A 16,231-nucleotide genomic window follows, 5' to 3' on the forward strand; every position below is an offset into this window, starting at 1 on the left:
TATACAGTATACTTAGTCAGTATGCACTAACTAAGTATTTTCTAATACTTAGTCATTTGCAAGAATCTATTTTGTCTACCTGTTATAATTATTTTCTAATAACACATATTAATCTTGGTTCCATGAAATTAAATTATTTAATTATTGCTGCAGTTATTTTTGATCAACAAATAGACAGTGCTTTAATTTGGTAATTACCAAATACAATGTTTCACCAATTCTTCTTCGAGTTTTTTGTAACGACGTATTAGAAAAGGGAAAAAAACTAACACATGGCGAACCAGAAATGCTTGTGAGACCATAGGAAATAGAAATTAAAGGACGAACCAATTAAAAATACATATAGTGTTAAATTCTGCCCGGGATGTTCGTTGGGAATAACATCACTGGTGGGTTTCTTTTTAGGTGTTGGGTCAATGATATGGCCCGTTGGTTTCTGTTTGAAGTGCTGTTTTTTAGTAATTTCAATTGCTAGCCGTTATAATAATTAGTTTAGGACTATATTATATATGGTATAATATTATGGTTACTGATTGTTATAAGTTTTCAGCGGGTAGCTATATATGAATTTTTTTTTATTACACAAAAATTATTTTATTATGTTCTAGTTATCACAAAGATCACTTTGACCAAATTTTATAACAACTTTTACATGAAAAGTTTATTATGCTTTTGACATTAAAACTCCTCTCATTTATATAATACATTCTATATTATATATTAAATAATATATTTTACATATGTATTTTACTTATAATTAAAACTAGTCTTAGTGTACGTGCGTTGCACGTGTATTATACTTCTATTAATAAAAGATTTATAAAGTAAAAATGAATTATGCGTAGTGGAAATTGATGCCGAAATAAATACAATGTTTATTTAATTAAAAACAAATATTAACGCATTGATATGCACAACAACTTGGATTAAAAAATATACCTACTAATTATGGGATTAGGAAACATATCCTATGTAATGACTTCATATCGCCCCCCATCACTAAATCATGCCAAAAAGAAAATTACAGAAGTGAAATAAGTATATGGTTGGGGGTGAGAGCAAAAACTGAAGTATTTATAACTTTAACCATAATACAATATTTAAAAATAATAACTCGATAAATATTGGCTTTAAAGAATAGTTTAGTGAAAAAGTAAAAGATTTACCTCTCCACCACGTCACCCAGCACCTCTTCTTTTTTCCCAATAACTACTATTATATTTGGGAGAAAACCTATTTACATAACTTAATGATCACAAAAAAAAGAGGGGAAAAAGATTCAAATTCACTTACTAATGAAAAAAAAAAGTTACAACAACAACAATCCAGTATGTTCTCAACATGTGGGGTCCGGCGAGGGTAGTTTGTACGCAGACCTTACCCATATCTAACAGGTAGAGAGGCTGTCTCCATAATGGAAAAAAAATTTAAAAAAGAGAAAATTTACATAACGCATTGAACAAAAGAACCTAAGAATCCACACTAAACTACAAATATTCATAAGAAATTCAAACAATAAGATATACCCCAATATCATCCTCACTATATTAAGAAGATACATACAAAAGAATGGACCATTTTCTTGAATATAGATAGATCACTTGTGAATGGATAAGAGATGCTGAACTGCAATAAAGACTCGTAGAAAAAAAATAATATTGAATTTTTATTTTGAATTACAATAATCCAACCAATGTGTACAAAAATTATTAAATAAGTCGCATATAAAAGCCTCTCAAGTCCAAAACATGAAAATAAATTATTGCACAATTCAAATATAGACAAGAAAAAGATCCCTTAAATAAATAATAAAGAACTTCTACGATGTAAAAATAAAAGCAAGAATTCATCGCTTGCTTCTCCATTAATACAACAACAACAACAACAACAACAACAACAACAACAATAATAACAACAACAACAACAACAACAACAACCCAGTATAATCTCACTTAGTGGGGTCTGGGGAGGGTAAGTGTGTACGCAGACCTTACCCCTACCCTGGGGTAGAGAGGCTGTTTCCAAATAGACCCCCGGCATCCTTCCCTCCAAGAACTTCCCACCTTGCTCTTGGGGAGACTCGAACTCACAACCTCTTGGTTGGAAGTGGTAGTTGCTTCTCCATTAATAATGGTTATTATTTTTCAATTTAATCTGCTTGCGCTTTACAATCTATGATATGAAGTACTATTTACTGTGTTTTAAAGAATGGTTAAATCAAGAATGTAAACTATTCAGAAGGCCTTACATTATGAATAGATAAATGAATAGTGAAGTCTCTTGCATGTTCTATATATATAAACTATTCAGAACGCCAATTATTATCAATGCTTTTATAGCTGCTCTTCTTCCTTATTTTCTGTATTCCCTTCTTTCCTCTGTCTCACGCCTAAAATAAAACACAATCAAAAGAAAAGGAAAAAAAATCAAAAGTTATACCAAATAATAATAAAATTGCATAGAAATTATGATTTGCATAGCAGACTTCAGGCACAATAATATATTGAACCTCATAATAAAATGAATAGAAGGAAAAAACCAACCGTGGGTAAAATCAATCAACCTTCCTTGAGGAACAAATGAGAAAAAAAAATTCTTAAGAACATTATCAACCAAACATGTATGGTGCTAGACTTTGAGTTGAATCAGAGCTACAACAACCTGGTGGATATGTTGAATTGTGGTTATGTGCATTTATTTCATTTCTAATAAAACTGGAGACTAAGTGAGCGTTTGGACATAATAATTGTAAAATTTCGAAAAAAGTGAAAATTGTATTTGAAAATTAGAGTTGTTTTTGGACATGCATACAATTATGGGATGTTTTTGACATTTTTGTGAGCGATCTGAAGTGAAAATTTTGGAAACTTTTTTGGAATTTTTAAAATTTTCAAACAATTTAAAAATACATCTTCAAGTGAAAATCTAAATTTTATGTTCAAATATTGATTTCGTACAAAAATAAAATGAAAATCGGAAAAAAGTATAAAAAAAAATTATGGCCAAACGGGCCCTAAATCTTCCCTACATCATATGATGGAAGTAATTAGTTTAATCGATTTCATGTAATAAACGTGTTATATGATTAACTCGAGAATCTAAATAAGATGGAGTATATGAAATCAAATCATATCGAACCAAACCTTTAGCTTAAATGATGAAAATATAATTTCCCAATATACCAAAGTATTTTTATTATGCTCTTATAATCGAATCACAAGCCTGAATACTAATAAAATTTACAAAAAGAAAAGGTCAACAATAATTTATATCTCATCACATGTGTCCAAAGGAACACCAAGAATTCAGTCTACACTGATCGAATAGATAACAAAATTAAAATGCAGTGAATAGAATTATGTCATTGGAATCAAGGTGCCGAATAGATGAGAACAGTAGGCAGGACACGACAACCTAGACGTTGTGATGAGTAAAACTAAAGCATCTGAGTACCTGTTTCGGCACTAAATTGGCATCACAAAACTTGTGTTTATTTAGAACTTTATTTTTGGTTAAGAAATTATTATACTACTAAAATAAGAAAAAGAAAATTAGGATCATAGAACATACCTTCAAGCCAATTCTATTCGACCTAAAATTTATGAATCTTTTTTTCCCCAATGCACAAGAAGATGATTCTTTTATCATCCTGTTATATAGAATCGCACATTATACAATAGTTTAAACGAATCATAGATGAATATTTGTAACAAAAATAGAAAGAACTATTCAAGTAAATACTTCATAATATATGCTTACTATAAGCAAAATGATTCAGATTCACACCGCAATACCGAAGTAATTAATCAACAAAAATGAAATAACAATTCCTTGAAGAAGAAATTAACGTAAAAAAACGAAAAGCTTAAACCTCATCGTTAGCTTGCAAATAGTCGAAAGATCTTTTCTTTCCACAAGTTAGCAGCATAATTTTTCTTTGTACGGAAGAGCAAAGAGGTTTTAAGACCTAAGAACAAACAAAAAAGATTCTTAAACATATAAAACCAGATTTTCTTATGCATGTATTATAATTTTCCTTTACAAATATGGTATGTTACATAATTCAAATAAGGAAAAAAATATATATAAATTTTAGTTGATTTTGAAATCTTAAATATCAGAAAAATAATAAAATGACTATTTTATCCCATGTAAATTCTATTTATCAAGGATAAAAAAGGCGAACGACATTTCGCTAAGGGCCTTCGTGCTTTTAGTATAGTATAGATAAACATTATTCTCCAATTATTTTATTTATTATTTTTATAATATATTCGTATATTAAATTTTTTCTTAACATTAATTCTCAAGATTTATAGGTAGCGTCACTAAATTTATCAGTAACATTATTGTGAACAAATATCAAGTTAACATTGTTAACCATGCCTAGAAATGTATTTTTTAAGCGTACATATTTATCAGTCAAGCCATATTCTTTAATCTAATGAACAAAATACCTACATTTTGGAACATTGACGCATCAGATTAGTACTTTTAAATAAACTAGTCTTAGTGTACGCGCGTTGCGCGTGTTTCCTATCTTAAAGTAATTTTTGCTAAGAAAATTACATATATATTTTTGAATTTTTTTAAATTATAAAATAAAGTATAAGCTTTTGAAATTAATTAAATATTAATCCTATATAGCCAACTCAATAAAGAATTTTTTTTTGTTCCTCAATATTATTCAATATATTTACTTTAAATTTTGTTCTAATTTTTTAGTTTTATCAGTTCAATTTTACCAGTTATTATATTTCCTTTTTAGTTTCAGTAAAAACACATAGCCTTGGTGATTTAAAACTTTTTCTAAAAATATTGTTCAAAAGCTATTCTCAAGTTTATGCGAGAAGGCACAACCACGTTTAATTAGCACTTTTATTATGATTCTTTACAAAAATCGTATAACATAAATTAAAAAATTGAATTTCATGTCTTCTCAATTTATCTCCTTTCAAAGGTTTTAATGTTACTCAAGTAGTAAGGTTTTGCTGAGATAAAAAAAAATATATGATTTACATAATTTTGTCAAAACGCACGTGGTAAAGAAAGCATTACTAAAACATAATAAAAATTTAATAGGACGAACAAATTACTATGATAAGTTATTGAAATTCACTGGGTGTGTATGTACATATTAACTTTAGACATTTTATTTTTAATATATAATTCATTTTAAAGTTCTAAATTATACTTCCTATATAGTTTAAATAAAAAAGATTCAATAGTATAAATTTAATTGATTTTAAAATCCTTATTTACTAAAATATTTAAATTATATTTTTATTCAATATAAAATTTATTTTTATAGAATAAAAAGTCAATCAACATTTCCCGTAGAGGTTTTGTGCTTTTATAATATAGATTTAGGCTTTTACGATGTAATATGATTAAATATGCTATCAAATAATTATTTTGAGTATTTCATTGAACATAGATTTATTATATTATATGACTAAAATAAGAATATTTTGAGTGTTTCATTGAACATGGATTTATTATATTATTGACTAAAATAAGAATTTTTTTAATGCACACTTGATTGTTCCATGCTAAAACAACTTAATGTTGACGCTATTGTATTAAAAAAGTTTAATTTGATATGTGATTTCATGTCGTCATACTTTCATTAATTAGATATCAATTCAAAGCACCGAATAAAATGTTCTCATCTATTTTCAATTAGTATAATATATATAAGGTAAAATATTTATGTATTTTTTCTAACCTAGTTTAGTAAGAAAAGATTTAATATGCAAAGTTTTAATTGATTTCAACGTCCTAAATATTAGGAAAGTACTTGAATTACAATTTTATCCATTATAAAAGGTATTTTAAAGGGGTAAAAAAGGCGAACGACATTTCGCTAAGGGCCTTTGTGCTTTTAATATGTATAGATAACATTAATAGAAAAATTTTAAGAACTTAATACTAAACATAAATATATTTGATTTATAAGTTTTATTGACGATAAAAACTCATTTGATAAATAAATATGTATTATTTCAATAAATATTATAAATGTCACACCTCCTTTTTACACACCCCGAGTGTAAATAGGAGTTTTTCCAATTAAAGTCACATTATTCGAAATGAAATTATTTAATTTATCAGAGTCGCCACTTGGAATAGTTAATTTGATATCTCAAGTCACCGGTTTATTTTAAATCCCAAATCAAAGAAGTTTCGACTTTATTTTAAAAGTCTGCGAACCAAAAATTCTAAATAAGGAAATTTGTTAACCCAAAAGAAGGTGTTAGGCATTCCCGGGTTCCGTGGTTCTAGCACGGTCGCTTAGTGATTATTACTTGGCATAAATTATTTAAACTACTCATTTTGGAACCAATGCGCATTTATCTTTCACCGCTTTTAATCACTTGATTATTCGCATTTAAAGAATTGAGTTACGCATATGTATACTCTTTTCTTTTGGCGCGTCAAAAATCATGTCACGCAAACGTGTCCACAATTAATAACGCTTTATTTATTTTATTAAGAAAAGTTTGGTTGAAGTTAGGCAAACGCATCCCTCGAATTACTTTTGAAAATCCTAATTATGTCACGCGAACGTGTACACCATCACAATAATAATTTAAACTGCGCCTGATACATGCTGCGAATATCCAAAGATTGTTCCCTTAAATTAATTTAAGTCATAAATTATGGACAGACGTTGGGATATGTATAAAATGGAACTGATTATTTTGAATTAAGTTGGTGCATAACAAAGCACTAATAGTAACCTTAAATTCAGTTCCTAAGGTCACTGGACGAACCAAGATACGAAACAATCTGCTTGCTTGACACTTCTATTTAATTACAAAGATAGTCATCTCTAGACTACTAAAAACATATTTTACTTCCTTGCTTGCTAGTCTTTCGATCTTGGTATACGAAGGACCAGGTTCTATTCAAATCATGAATTAAGTTGCAGAAGTTACAAGTACAGAGATTCCATTTATTTCAGAATCATATCAGTCAAACTTGATACGGATGAGAACTGTTTTTCCGTTGTTGAGATAGCTAAAAGAATAACAAATTTCTTTGTAAGACCCTTTGGTTATTCCCACATAATAAGAACAAACATAGCCTGAAATAAATAAAACCACAACTGGCAACGAATTAGCTATCAGTTCATAGAAGCCCTTAGCTTTCCTATGGATCATTTATTATACACTACCCACTCAATTAACAAACTCAAACTAAAAAGAGAAGCTTTAACAGATACCTTAATGTTTGGCTGCACATAAACAAATGTGGCATCACAAAACTCAAGAACAATGTGAAACTTAGATCCATATAAATACAATAATGAATATTCCGGCGAATTGGCCGGAGCAGAGTGACGGAAGGAAAATTAATATTATGTACATGAATAAATTTCCAAAGCAGTGAATTGATTTCTTTAGCAACTAAGAGTAAGCTATCGAACTTTTTAGCATACAGGCCATTTTTTATCTCTATAAAAATAACTCATACACTATAACAAATATTCATCAATCATACATACACCCACTCGTTAAGACAAAATTAAAAGAGCAACATCTTAATAAAGAGAATGTAGCAATTCTAAGATCAATCAAACTTCAATCACGCTAAAATAAAGCAGGGGAGATTAAGAATAACCTGAAATTTAGCTTTCAATTAAATTTCAGCAGCTGAATAGCCAAAAATAGTCCACAATGAGCCAAGTAAAGATAGAGACGAAGATGAACCGAGCTTAACACAGCAGCAACAGCGATTTCAGCAACAAATATGGCAACGCAGAGCAGATTCAGCAGCAAATTTCGACCTCAAAACCTCTTGGAAATCCAGATTTTTCAGAAACCTTTTCTTGGTTTTCAGATCCAATTGGTTTGTTTTTGAAACGAAGAAGAAGATTCTGTTGCGTCTTAGGTCCAAACCGCTAGTTTCTTTTAGAGAAGAAGAGATGGGGGGGGGGGGGGTTCTCTTTGTACATGTCCTTAGCGGCTGAAAGGTCTCTCCATGAAGAAGATAAAGTTCTGTGGGGGAGGGGGGGTCTATCTCTTGATGAAAAAAAAACGGCGGATTCTTTTAAGGTTAGTTCTTATATTTTAGATGTAGGTCCTATTATATAGGGGTAGGGATTAGGTTAGGGGTATGGTCCTATGAGTTATGGGTTAGGAAATTATGGGCTATGAAATTGGGCCAAAGATTAAAAAAAAGGAATTTTTACCTCCTATAGCAAAGGTTAACACCTTATTTATTTTAAATAAATATCATTTAAAAAAATTATATTCTATAGATACTTTTTAAGGTTTATAGCAAAATATTTAATTTTGGTTACTTCCTAGCCCTAAGCCACTAAATATGCTAATCAGTTACACTATTTCCTTTCTCTCTCTACTTTGATACATCTCATTCTCTTCCTCCATCCCATTAAAATTTCCGATCTCCTCCTTCTTCCACCAGATTTGTGCAAAGTCCACTTCAGAGATGCTGACTTCGAATTGTTTAGTTTGTATGATACTTTTTCTGAAGTTGCTATTACTATGATTTAAGGGTTTTGGGAGTATAAATTGCCACATACAATTCGATGTGCATGAAGAAGAGAAAGAAGATGACCGTGAAACGGAAAACAAGCAAGAAAGAGATCGACGAAGAAATTGATAGGAAAAATTGGTTTATTACATCCAAGAAACAAAAAACTCATGATGTTTTCGGGGTTTCTCCTCTTAGAGAATTCAGAGATTTTAGCTTTCATTTGAATGTCAAAGAGAGGAGATTTCCTGATTTCCTGTCCTCAGTTCAAGATTATCCTTTTTTAGCAAAAAAAGATCATCGACATATAAAAGAAGGTAGATAATATCCCCAGATGTGTGACGAATGAATAAAAAGGTATCACAGGCACTGCCACAGAATCTAATACCGTATACCAAGTCCAAGATCTCATTTTTTTCCTGAGTACTCATTCAAATTGAGGAAGATCAATGTATGCTGCTCGACATTTAATAGATTTTCTGTTAATATATTTCAATGTATTTTATTGTATTTTATTGTATTCATTGTCTTTTTTTCATTGTAATTCAATGTATCTTGTTGTATTCCATGTATTTCATTGTATTCACTGCCTTTTTTCCATTGTATTTTTCAATGTATCCCGCTGTATTCTATGTATTTCATTGTATTCACTGTCTCGCTATGTGCCATGAATGTATTCATATATTTTTTTAATTAATATAATTTATGTATTCAGATGTATTATATAATTTCTCTGAAGATTGCTATGTTTTTGGGGTATTTTTCGGTTGAGAATCTTTTTTATAACTGAAAATACAAAATTTGTGTGTTATAATTGAGTTTTTTGAGTTATATTAGGAGTCTATTATGTTAATTGATACACTTTCCGTTTTAAAAACAGTGTAATCCCCTATTTCACGCCGTCAATACAGTCGAATACAATAATTTTTCCGGCTGTAATCCCATGTTTCACTCCATGAATACAGTCGAATACACTCGAATACAACAACTGATTAGCTGGACTTTCTTGATTCACGTTTATTTTTGCTACTGTATTCATGAATACAATAGCTTAAATATATCAAATGCATCTTATAACCACAAAAAATGTATCTATAATCCGTAATATAGCAAATGGTATCTATAGAAGACTAATTACTACTAAAAGATAGTGCTTTATGAAAATTTCTCAAAAATGTATTCTTCTTATTTTCCTTTTCTTGGTTTTTTTTCCTTTTCTTTTCTTTAATTAATTAAAATCTTAAATCAATCTATTGTTGTAGAAAAATAAAATTCTTTATCAACTTTTAACACTAAAATAACTAATTAACTTAAAACTAAAGAAAAATGCTAATTTTAAAGGCTAAAATGTAAATATGTAAAAATAACCATTTTTGTGGGTTTTTGCTTAATAAAACTAATTCCTATTGCGAATTGAACCTAAGATGGCATGAAATTAAAACGTGGCAATTTTTTTAATGATTTTTCTTATGATTTTAAAATATTAAAAATGCATGAAATGCAACTAAATAAAGAAAAAACTTCTAAAATCCCTTTAAAATTATATTTGGTCTATTTTTAGGAGTTATTTTTATGTAGCGCAAAAATTAGGTGCTCACAATAAAAATAAGTATTTTTTGCCCTTTTAATATTTTAAAATATGTTCGTATTTGAATATGATTAAATAAACTGAGTCTCATGGAAAAAATTAAATGTACGGACATATTATAAAATAATATAAAGCTATTTTAATTATAAGTAAAATATCTAGGTAAAATTATATTATATAATATATAACATAGAAGGTATTACATAAATGGAAGGATTTATAATGTCAAGGGCATAATAGATTTTTCAAATAAAAGTATTATAAAATTTGGTCACGATGGTGACTATTGTGATAACTAGACCAAAGTGAAACAATTATTGTGTAACAAAAGAAAGAATAATGACTTTTGGGTAATGAATACAAAATTGAATGACTTTTACGTAAAAAAAACAAATAAAAAAGTGATTTTTAGAAAATGAACACAAAGCTGAATGACAACCCATGAAATGTATTCTCATTGTACGAGAAAGCTTACAATTACTTATTTTGACTATTCACGTTTTGAAAGTTCAGTCCCTATATAAGAACGTTGTTTTACTTCAAATTAGTAATTTCAAGACAATTGGTAACAGGAGAAACACTTTTGTACTACTAGGTAATTTATACTACCTAGTTTGGCATAGGAGAACACTTTTCTACTAGTGAATTGAACATATCAATCGTGTAAATATATACATTGAGCAAAACCAAAATTCATGTACAAAAATCAATCAAGATGAATTACATAATACGAATTACAGGTAACTCTACAAACTCAAGGACAGCTAAGTTCTTCCAAAAGATCATTGAAGATCATGTCCTCTAATTCAAGTGCCAGACATTCACTTTCTAACTGGAGGTTCATCCAACCATCATCCTTTTTCAAATCTCGATCTACAATGGCATCGATTGATTCTTGCTCTGGTTTCAACCTTAACAAGGTACCTACATTTTTGCATACCTCTTCAATCATTCGATTTTCTGGCAATGGACGAACACGACAACTATAGGATAAGGCCTTAGGGTAGTATGTGAATGATCTGTCACATATTTGAACTAGAACCTCATTAACCAAATCAAATAGTAGCTGATGATGACAGCAGATGTAGAAGTTATCTACACAGCAGTACTCTTGTTCTTGATGCCAAAAGGACTCTAGTTCCTGAACTATTGAAGGGTTTAATACTTGAGTAGCTGAATACCATGTTGTCTTAAAGAAATTGCTTGAGAAACCCGAATGCTCAAGAATATCCCTCACATAAAACAAGTCTGCATTTTCCTTTTTGTCGGATTTATTGCGACCATCTGCTTTTGCAAGGGTATCAACATCAACATCAACATTGTGTTTAAGAACCAAACCTGAGCCACAAGAAACCAATTAAGTAGAAGTTATTAAAGGGAATGTATTAGTATATACAATACTAAATTTATTTGATATTTAATGAGAAAAAGAAGCATACCTTCTGAAATTTGGAACTCTTCACAGCTGGAAATTTCTGAATCTGGAAGCATATCACTTAGGATTGATTTAGTGCATTTCATCTCTTGTTCTTCATGAGAGTTTCCTTTGAACACTGTTACATCATTAATGTTCTCCGAAAAGTCTTCGACTTCAGCATTACCTTCCCCATTTGTCTTTGATTTTAAGCTTGTTGTAGTTTCTACTGTCTGAATATCCTCACTTCTTTCTACTTTGTTTTCAGTATCTTCAGTGGCGTAGCTGATAGAAGGATTATGAATCAACTTCTCTTCTCTCTCAGTTTCAGCTCTGATATGTGAGTTTGTCTCCTCTAAAGTCCTAATTAGCCATTCTGAAAATTGGGCATCACCAGGAATCCCATTTGATAGAGAACGGATCCTTCTGAATGGCATCGATGGTATCTCGTATTCACTAAACAATTTCAAACTCCTGGAGGGATTCAAGATCACTTCCTTTTTAAAACTGTGTTCCAATAATTTGGTATATCTATCCATGGACTCATTTAGAGAGGAACTTCTCCTGTGCATGATCGTAGTTTTTCTAATATCAAATCCATCAATTTCACAATAACTATTGGACTTACTTTCATAGTCTGTTCCCACCTTATACTCTTCATGAAGGTCTCCATTCAAATCTTCAAACATTTCATGAGTAGAGCCATGCTTATTTACTTCTACATCGACGAGCTCTTCATTATTTTCTTTATTATCAACTGCTCCTTTGATACTGTGGCAGGCAAAGCTCGATGACTTCTCTAGCTTCACGTTTCCACCATCGTCATCCAGGAGCCCTAAACTTGTGAAGGGAGTCTTTGCATATTTCGACAAAGATCTTGACTGAGCACCACTTGTCAATCTTTCCCCTTTGGCAAACGACCAAGCTTCATTCTTCTTGTCCTCGAGCTTACTTGGTTTGAAGTTTGTTCTTTGTGACAAATGAGACACAGGGTATGATCCTGACTTGGTTAATCTTGCCTTTTTCTTTGAAGCCAGATGACCGCTGAATAAATTCTGATATCCTACTTCTGTTTCCTTTAAAATTTCCAAAAATAATTCTGCATGATCTTTAAGTTGAGATTTTAAAGCATTCTTATCAATGGAAGTATCATATTCGATGGCCTTGATCTGTTTCTTATCTAGTGATCCAGTGGCTCCATTCTCCACATTCTTGTTGCTGCATATTTCGCTTAGGTCATTTTTGGTTGGTTCATAATGATGAACTGAACAAGTTCTCTGGAGTTTAGGTTGGTTAGAATAGACTGATTTCTTCTGATTGGACTTCTTTTTTTCCTTGTGCATCTCCTCAGCAATTAAAGCTTTAATTTTAGCCCTTAGAGACCTTTTGTTGGGCAACCTTGATTTTTTGGTGCTGTTATCAACCTAAGGATATGACAACATTAGTCTTAATTCATTCATCAAAATTGAAACATTTGAACACTGATTAACTTACAAAGGGTTAATTATCAAGCAATAAATACTTACCAAGAACTGACTTTCATTGTCATCCAAAAGCATATCTAGTTCACTGGGATCTTGGACAACCAATTTTTCATTGAAAAGACGATCGCCTATTGAAGGAAGAATACAAGAATTGGTTAGACACTGAATTGAACAAACCAGATAGTCCAGAATGAGAGTTTTTAAGTTTTGTACCCCGACAGTTATAATATTAATATACCATCAGGTTAAGTTGCCAGCAATAACTGTTTGTTTGTAAGAAACATGATATTATAACCCGAACAATAACCGATAGTCTTTTCACTATAAAAGCCAAACTTTTCCGGAACCAATTTTCATGTTATGTATATATTATAATATATGTTCTATATAGCAGCACCTCGCTATAACATCTAAAATATTCAGAACAAACGAGGTTGTTATAGAGATGTTTGACTGTATATATAAGTTAAATATCCCGTATTTCACTTAAGAATGACTTACTTGCGATTCTAGGCAGAGATTTCCTCTTTACACGAGAGTGCCAACTATGGTAGCCAAAGGCATGTATGAGTCCCCACATGCAACCTGGATGTATATTCTCATTTTCATGATCAACATGCCTAGTCCACTTGTTCTTTCCCATAATATTAATTTTGCTGAAATCTAGCCTGGTAAAAAATAAACAATCCAATACTCAAAATCCCTTCATGAAATTGCACAAAAGTAAACATATACTAACACACACATATGTGTTGTGATGAGTTGAAACTTTAAGAAGTGAATTGTAAAACTTAAAAGAACTTTGCAGAAATTTGGTGGTTATGTGCAGGCAATTAGGTGAACTGCAACGTATTCAACGGATATAGTTGATGCAGCTACTCTGTCTTTTTTTGTAACAGTTCCTTGTTTCCTTTGACAATATCCATAACAATCCTCACATAGATAAAAACGTGTGAGGAATCAAGAACTAAACACAATAGAATCAAACATGTTTTTTCACAATAAAATAATCCTATAGTACAAGAAAAAAATGTCCCTAAAAGGCAAAGGAGAAGATTTACCTATTTCCTATAGTAAATAGTTAAAAATTAGAAATCCATAATCTTGAAAGAAAAGGCAAAACAAGAAAAAGTAAATTGAAAATTAATTAATGGAACAGCGAAAGAAATCTAACAGACTACCACTAATGGAAAGAAAAGCAAAAAAAAAAAACCAAAAAAGCAGAAATTTCGTCACCTTTGAGCAGAGAAGCTGAGAGAATAAGCTAACAGAGGCTGAAAAGGAGAAAAAGCAGGAAGAGTTTCCCAAAGACAGGAGTTAAAACTGCTGATTTTTCGCTGCTTTTGGAATTAAGGAGTATAGATAAATTAAAGATCAGAAATTTATTGGGTTTGGCATAACTGTAACAGAAATCACTTTATAATAAAACTGCCTAGGCTATAACGTAAGTAAAAGCAGGAGGAGGAGGAGGAGGAGGAGGAGGAGGAGGAGGAGGAGACGAAGAAGAGGGAAAAGGTCAAGTTTTATCAACCACTTTCAAATAGGACCAAAAGTAGCAGACGCCAAAGCCTCCATTTTAGGCGCCCTTTTACCCGTCAAACTACTCTCTTTCTATTATAATTACTTGAGCTTTAATTTTTGTACACTGACCTCACCCTATATAAACAAATTTAGAATATGAGAAACTATTATTAACAAGTTATCCCATGATTAATTATCTCGGGGTTAGTTATCCCACAATTATAATCCCACCCTTCCGCAAAGATAAAAATAATACTACAATCCCAATATAACTAAATCTCGAGATTAGGTATACCGCCATTTTATCTCAACCAAACATTGAATAAACTCATCTCAAATTTAATTCGGAGATTAATTATTCCTTATCGTTCATACCAAACGAAATATATAGGTATATAAGTTAAATTCTAAATATTAAGTATTGTAAGCATATATTTAATAGTTAAGTGTGGATATAGGACAGTAAATTAGAAGCCAAAACTCCAAAGAATAGGTCAATATGGGTCAGTGAGAGAGACAGAGCCTTTGATTAGATAACCAACCACGAAATTGAAATAACAATTGAGAAAATGAAGTGAAGATAGAGGTCAGACCAACTTCCGTTAATATGTGTTGTTTTATACTTTATTGTATGCACTTAGGTCTAATTTAGTGCTGAGCTGCTCATTTTGGAGGGGACACTATTTAGTTGGTTAGTTGTTGGATGTTCTTTGCTAAAGACTACTCCCTCCTTTATCCAAACGATAGCAAAATTTGAGAATTAAAGACTTTCGGTATGAATTCGAACATATTTTGAATTATATAAAAATATTATAAATCATAACTTTTATAGTTAAAAGGAATCTAGAATGTTTGAAATATCATAGTCAATGGGGAACCAAAAATAATCAATGAGAATATGTTTTAGTCATGTTAATATGTTTAGGTGTATGCTTTTGGATAATCGACACTACTAGATGAGCCTTTTTTAAATCATTGTTTATATTTGATCACATTAAGAAATTTTTTGAGAAAATAGCCTTGTGTCAGTATTTTAAAACATGCTCGTCATACTTTTAAAGCACCAGAAATTATGCTATCGCCAGAATTTTCAGTGCAGGAATTTTGAAGCACCAGATATTCTAACGGTTGTCAAATTTTGGGCGATGTGCACAGATAGCCATTAATAGCACGTGTCTTTATTTTTAAGTTATTGTTTTAAATGTCTTTAGTCTTTAACCACTGTTTTAATAAATTTTTACCTGCTTGGATGAATATACCCTTTTGTTATAAGCCTATACCTACGCTCCTTATTAACGATCAGCAACAACAACACGTAACAAACTTCCGAAGCAGCAATAGAGACTGTGATCGTCCAAAATTGCAGAAGCTTCTCTTCCGATTTCAAACTATAGAATTCAACTTTCTCGTCCAAAAATCGACATAAAATTATAGTAAGTTATGCTTTTGTGTGTTTCTGTTGATTTACTAGGAATTTGATGCTAGGAATTTGATTTTTTTTTATTTTCTGGATTGATAACGTTAAGGACATCACGTCCTGTGATTATTCTATAAATATTGAGGACATAATGTTAAGGATTTGGTGTTCTTAACATAACTGTTGTTACTAATATTAAGGACATAGTGTCTTGATTTTGCAAATTGTATTGAAAAAGTTAAGGACACAATGTCCTTAATTTTTTTGCTGTTGTTCTGAATATTAAGGATATAGTGTCCTGGTTT

At 30.7% G+C, this 16,231-nt stretch overlaps 1 protein-coding gene and 1 long non-coding RNA gene across 2 annotated transcripts; both read right to left on the reverse strand.

Annotated features, from left to right (window-relative positions):
* Positions 1–6,781: 6,781 nt before the first annotated feature.
* Positions 6,782–8,059, reverse strand: LOC107797905 (uncharacterized). The gene is made up of 2 exons (XR_001650788.2): positions 7,627–8,059; positions 6,782–7,090 (listed from the first exon to the last, which is right to left on the reverse strand). It is a non-coding gene; the product is annotated as an uncharacterized LOC107797905 (long non-coding RNA).
* A 2,684-nt stretch (positions 8,060–10,743) lies between these two features.
* On the reverse strand, positions 10,744–14,621 carry LOC107797910 (uncharacterized). Its single transcript, XM_016620829.2, has 5 exons — positions 14,225–14,621; positions 13,490–13,656; positions 13,031–13,116; positions 11,530–12,928; positions 10,744–11,428 (listed from the first exon to the last, which is right to left on the reverse strand). Exons 2-5 carry the CDS (start codon positions 13,629–13,631, stop codon positions 10,845–10,847), a joined length of 2,211 nt encoding a protein of 736 aa, XP_016476315.1. The 5' UTR covers positions 13,632–13,656; positions 14,225–14,621; the 3' UTR covers positions 10,744–10,844.
* Between the last annotated feature and the right edge of the window lie 1,610 nt (positions 14,622–16,231).

The sequence above is a fragment of the Nicotiana tabacum genome, chromosome 8 (genome assembly GCF_000715075.1).
Source record: "Nicotiana tabacum cultivar K326 chromosome 8, ASM71507v2, whole genome shotgun sequence".
NCBI lineage: Eukaryota > Viridiplantae > Streptophyta > Magnoliopsida > Solanales > Solanaceae > Nicotiana > Nicotiana tabacum.

Excerpts from the sequence above, each read along its gene's own strand:
- LOC107797910 (XM_016620829.2), bottom strand. The coding sequence starts at position 13,631 with ATGGGAAAGAACAAGTGGACTAGGCATGTTGATCATGAAAATGAGAAT. Across the intron at positions 13,117-13,489 it reads ATCTCTGCCTAGAATCGCAA|GCGATCGTCTTTTCAATGAA; the intron begins GTAAGTCATTCT and ends TTCCTTCAATAG. Across the intron at positions 11,429-11,529 it reads AGAGTTCCAAATTTCAGAAG|GTTTGGTTCTTAAACACAAT; the intron begins GTATGCTTCTTT and ends CTTGTGGCTCAG.